The sequence below is a fragment of the Rhinopithecus bieti genome, unplaced genomic scaffold, assembly GCF_001698545.2.
Source record: "Rhinopithecus bieti isolate Rb0 unplaced genomic scaffold, ASM169854v2 scaffold_38691, whole genome shotgun sequence".
NCBI lineage: Eukaryota > Metazoa > Chordata > Mammalia > Primates > Cercopithecidae > Rhinopithecus > Rhinopithecus bieti.
This window is the reverse complement of record NW_016816690.1, coordinates 98,575-104,108: the sequence shown is the minus strand read 5'-3', so window position 1 is coordinate 104,108 and position 5,534 is coordinate 98,575. Positions and strand designations below refer to the sequence as shown.

The 5,534-nt window shown below is 44.7% G+C and overlaps 1 protein-coding gene across 6 annotated transcripts in view; it reads left to right on the top strand.

The window, feature by feature from the left end:
• Positions 1-3,042: 3,042 nt before the first annotated feature.
• The window catches only part of GOSR1 (golgi SNAP receptor complex member 1), a 52,381-nt gene continuing 49,889 nt past the window's right edge, over positions 3,043-5,534 (top strand). For 4 of the 6 annotated variants that reach the window (XM_017855137.1, XM_017855138.1, XM_017855136.1 and 1 more), the window contains exon 1: positions 3,043-3,131. In XM_017855137.1, coding sequence (XP_017710626.1) covers positions 3,101-3,131 — 31 coding nt within the window. In that variant the 5' untranslated portion in view covers positions 3,043-3,100. Of the gene's footprint in view, positions 3,169-5,534 lie in introns of all 6 variants that reach the window. The other 2 variants (XM_017855140.1, XM_017855142.1) reach the window with 2 other exon arrangements.

The following is a 5,534-nucleotide window of genomic DNA, read 5'->3' as shown; positions in this document are numbered from 1 at the left end:
CGCCTGTAGTCCCAGCTACTCGGGAGGCTGAGGCAGAAGAATGGCCTAAACCCAGGAGGCGGAGCTTGCAGTGAGCTGAGATCCGGCCACTGCACTCCAGCCTGGGCGGCAGAGTGAGACTCCGTCTCAAAAAAAGAAAAAAAAAAGGATGATGAATGAATGAATTCAAGAAAGTAGAAGACAAGATGAATTTTAGCAGTTTTTTTTTTGTTTGTTTGTTTGTTTTTTAAGACAAGGTCTGACTCTGTCACCCAGACTGGGGCGCAGTGGTGTGGTGATGGCTTGCTGCAGCCTTGACCCCGGGGGACTCAAGCAATCCTTCCACTTCAGCCTCCTGAGTGGCGGGGACTACAGGGCACATCACCACGCCTGGCTAATGTTTTAATTTTTTGTAGAGATGAGGTCCTACTATGTTGCCCAGGCTGGTCTCAAACTCCTGGACTCGAGCAGTCCAACCACCTCGACCTCCCAAAGTGCTCGGATTACAGGCACGAACCACCACATCCAGCCTGATAATTAAAACATTTAAAAATTAAAGGGACAATTTCACTTCTGGACAAGATGGATTAGCTGTATTTCTTTCTATTCCTCCCACGAAGCACAGCTAATATTTATATATATAGACTCAAAAAGGTGGAGAAAAGAAGGCAGACCAGCTAGGGACCTCAGAATGTAAAGAACATGAAGCTGAGTTCCGTGGGTTTCCTTTTTGTTTCCTATGTCCTATACTGAGTGCTGGAGAAACTGGCAACCTAGAAATGCCAAAGGGTGCAGACAAAAAAGCCCAAAGGAAAATGGAAAGCCTTCTCTCTCCAGACAAGGGACCAGGAAACAGGTATCCTAACAAGACAGAATACTTTTGGACAATAATTTCACCACTCTGGACAAATGTCACAGAAAAAACTGAGGCCCATCTTCACTCCTTGCCATCAAGGGCTGAGAGAGGAGGCTAGGCTTCCACACTCACCGGCCGTAATGAAGCGCCCCACCCACACCCACTTGGACTTCTTGTCCACCGAACAGCAGTAATGAGGCTCCCTGCCATGGTGGCAATGGGGACCACATGGGGAGCAGTAACAAGGCACCTCCTCCCTGGGGAATCAATGAAGGCCAAGGCAGAGCCGGAACTTCCACTCCCACCTGGAAGTAGCAAGCATTTCCCTATGCCCCTCAGCAGCATGTGTCAGAGCAAGTCTGCTTAAACAGAAAACTTAAATTCCAGAATCTCATAACAAATACCTAAAACATCAGGATACAATTTATAAAAACTGTCATTTCAATAGCCCAGAAAATTTCGACTTGAGTGAAAAGAAGACAACAGACCCCAACATCAAGATGACACAGATGTTGGAATTATCTGACGAGGACTTTAAAGCAGCTCTAATAAAAATACTTTAATGAGCAATTACAAACAAACTTAGAACAAATGATAAAAGAGTCACAGCAAAGAAACAGAAGATATAATGAGGAACTGAACAGAAGTTTTAGATATGAAAAATGCAATAATTGACATGAACTCAACAGATGGGCTCAACAGCAGAACGGAGGGAACAGAGGAAAGACATACTTTCCCGTCAGCAAATCTGAAGACAGAATAGTAGATAGTACCAAATCCGAATGATGGAAACTAGACTGAAAAAAAAATTAGCATAACTTCAGAGCTATGTGGGACATTAACAAAAGATCTAGCATTCACATCATGAGACTCCCAGAAAAAGAAGAGAAACAGTATTTGATAGGAAAAGTATTGGAAGAAACAATGGCTGAGAATCCCCAAATTTGGCAGAAGCCATAAATGTAATAATCAAGAAGCTGAGGATATCAAGAACAGGATAAATCCAAAGAAATCTACACCAAGGCACATCATAACTTCTGAAAACTAAAGAACAGTTCTTGAAAGCAGTGAGAGAGAAAATATATTTTAGCTACAGTGGAAAAACAATTCCAACTGTAGCCAATTTCTTATCTGAAACTATGGAGGCCAGAAGGAATTGGCACATTTTTCAAGTGCTGAAAAAAAAGAAATTGTCAACTTCAGATTCTATATCTGGCAACAATATCCGATCCCCCAAGAATGAAGTGAAATCAAGACATTCTCAGATGAAGAAAAACTAATAGAATTTGTCACCAGCTGACCTACTCTTTAAAAAAAAAAAAAATGGCTGAGGGAAATTCTTGAAACAGAAAGGAAACGATTAAAAAAAGGAATCTTGGGACACTAGGAAGGAAGAAGAGTAAAATATGCATAAATCAAGTACGCTTTCCTCTTCTCTTGAATTCTCTAACTTATGCCTGACACTTGAAGCAAATATTACAACATTGACTGATGTGGTTCTCTCAATGAAAGCAGAGGAAATACTTAAACAACTATATTATAAATGAGTAGGGGAAAGAACTTTACAGGAATTAAGTTTTCTACACTTCACTAGAATTAAGTCAGCACCAGCAGATAATTTATGTATCTATAAAGTGTGGGTTTGGACAGCAGATTGGACAGCAGGTTGAGGGCTCAGGCCGAGAGCATGTAGAAGCAGTTAGCTCACTCTTTCTAGATGTGGCGGCTGACAAGGAAAGAGGGCTGGAACTAGAACTACTGTAGACACAAGGAAAGCAGCCAGTGGAGAAGAGCGCATATGCCAGAGAACGTGGATGATGGAGCACAGGCGGGGAGGTAGGATGAAGGAAATGGCTCTGGGAAGAAAGGGTCTCTGTGTCTGAGAAAAGAAGAAATTGGCTGAAGATACACATTAGAGACAAGGTGAAGGAAATTGAGGGAGTTGCCTGAGGATGATTCTCCTCCCAGTCAAGTAGGCACCTGCTGAGAGAAAGGATAAGCCGAGATAAGGGAGATGATGATGGTTTGGGGCGCAGAAAGCGGGAATGAAAGACAGACATTCAGAGAGTGTCAGGAGCTAAAGCTGAAGTTTTTGATCTGTCGCTACTTAAAAGCTGTAAGATAACGAATTGATCAGCAGGTGGCAGTGTCCGCGGAGGTTCGCATCCCGTCAGCCCTGGCGCTCGGGGCGGAAACAGGCGCGGTGGTGACTTTCTGGCCTGCATCGCCTCTGCTCCCCATCCCGGCTGACGTTGGACAACAAAGATGGCGGCAGGAACCAGCAATTACTGGGAAGGTGAGGGCGAGAAGGCCTCCGGGTGCGTCCCACGCGGGTGAGAGGGGCTGAGTGAGGACAGATCTTGGGAGAAACAGCAGAGGAAAGAACCAGACCCCCGGAGCGGCCGAGCTGAGCAGCGGGGCTTGCCTAAGTGGGAGCCCCAGGGCCTTGGGGATACCGAACGGTCTGGGGCAGGGGTCTGGCCTGGCCGGCCCTTGTGAGCGGCACGTGGGGCAGGGGTTGGACAGAGTGGACAGAGCGGGGATGTGGAGGAAGAGGGATCTGAATCGCCTGGGTAGAATTATGTTGAGGGAGTAATGGAACTCGGACGAAGGGGCTTGGGGTACGAACTCTGAGAGGAAACGAATGTTGGGGGAGAAGATCCAGAGCCCGGGAGACTGGAGGAGTCGGCGCAGTGGAGTTGAGGTCACTGTTGGAAATCTGAGTGGGAAAAGAGAAAGGAGGAACTTGCATTCCGGTCCGCCGGAGGAAGTATGAAGAGAATGGGAGACAGATTGTCTCCTGTTGGGTCCGCATGACAACTACAGGCAGGGAACTTAAGGATTGGGTGTTTGAAGGAAGAGAAAATAACTTACCCTACTGCTCTGGAGTCTTAGAATCGGTTTTAATGAAAAAGTTGAGAGAACCTGTGTGAATTGCAGTTACATTTGCTGTACTTCTCCCACCAAAAAACCTTCTTGTGATTTGACAAATGCATTTATTTAATTCCTGAAAATATAGTCCGATAAAGTGAGCTTACGTAAAACTCATTTCTGGACCGTGGTGATCAATAAGAGCAGAGAAAGCTGACCTTTTTCTCCCAACTCTCTCTTTGCTTTACCGCAGCATAGAAACTACTTTCCAAATTCCTTTGACCTGTTTCTATTGCTATCCACTGAAGCCTCTAGAAACCACAATATTGTCACTATCAGCCCCTTGGTCTAAGAAACTTCATTCTAAATTTATCCAGATTTGCCTGTCATACTTTCTAAATGCTTTTACTTATGTTTCCTTCTGGAGAAGACAGCTATTCCAATCACAGAAAAGCGTGCTTATAGTTTAAAACGTGTATCACAATGCCCATTTGAAATGTGTGTACTAGATAGAAAACTTTTTATTTTATTTTATTTTTTGGAGACAGAATCTAGAGTCTTGCTCTGTTGCCTAGGCTGGAGTGCAGTGGCACGATCGATCTCGGCTCACTGCAGCCTCCGCCTCCTGCGTTCAAGCGATTCTCCTGTCTCAGCCTCCTGAGTAGCTGGGACTACAGGTGCGCGCCGCCACACCTGGCTAATTTTTGTATTTTTAGTAGAGATGGGGTTTCACCATGTTGGCCAGGATGTTCTTGATCTTCTGACCTCGTGATCCGCCCGCCTCTGCCTCCCAAAGTGCTGGGATTACAGGTATGACCCACCGCTCCTGGCTGCTAGAAAACTTTTTAAAATTATATAGAAGAGGCTACTGATATCTTTATTACTAGTCGTTAGGCTGTGGTTTTTTGAAGCAGCATGCTATGATATTACAGCAGCTCATTACTGACAACCTACTCTGTGCCAGCTGCTTTAAGCATATGATTACCAATACATAGGCAAACCCTGAAGGTAGGGGTTTAAAAAACCAGAAGCTGAAGGTCATAGGTTAAGTAGATTGTTGATAAATCTTAGAGTCAGTAAGTGGCTGTGCCGAGATTCGAACTGGCTTTTGGTCTCTGGGTAAATATGCTCCACTATGTTAACTACGCTTTCTATTTCTGGTTGAAAAGCATATTGAAATAATGTCTTGTATTCTTTAGCACTGAAAGAGAGATTCTTATACCATTACCTCTGGTACTTCTGCCCTTTTATTTTAACCTTTACTTACCTTGAATGAGAATACTCATATCTGTGTATGGTTGTCCAAACTGTGGCTTCTGTCACACAACCCCTTAGATGCCAGACTGCTAAACCAATTTCTCTACTTGCTTGTTTGCTTCTGCTGTTAAAACTTACGTACTTATTTCTATCATACTCATATTCGACCTTGTTAGTAGCACATAGTTTATTGTTAGTTTTAGCCCTCCAAATTACTTTCAGTAAGTTTTTTCTTTTTTTTTCTTTTAAAGACGGAGTCTCGCACTGTCGCCCAGGCTGGAGTGCAGTGGCTCAATCTCCACTCACTGCAAGCTCTGCCTTCCAGGTTCATGCCATTCTCCTGCCTCAACCTCCCGAGTAGCGGGACTACAGGCACCTGTCACCATGCCCAGCTAATTTTTTGTATTTTTAGTAGAGATAGGGTTTCACTGTGTTGGCCAGGATGGTCTGGATCTCCTGACCTCATGATTCACCCGTCTTGGTCTCCCAAAGTGCTGGGATTACAGACGTGAGCCACTGTGCCTGGCCTCAGTAAGTTTTTTAAAGGCGGTTTTAGCCGGGCGCGGTGGCT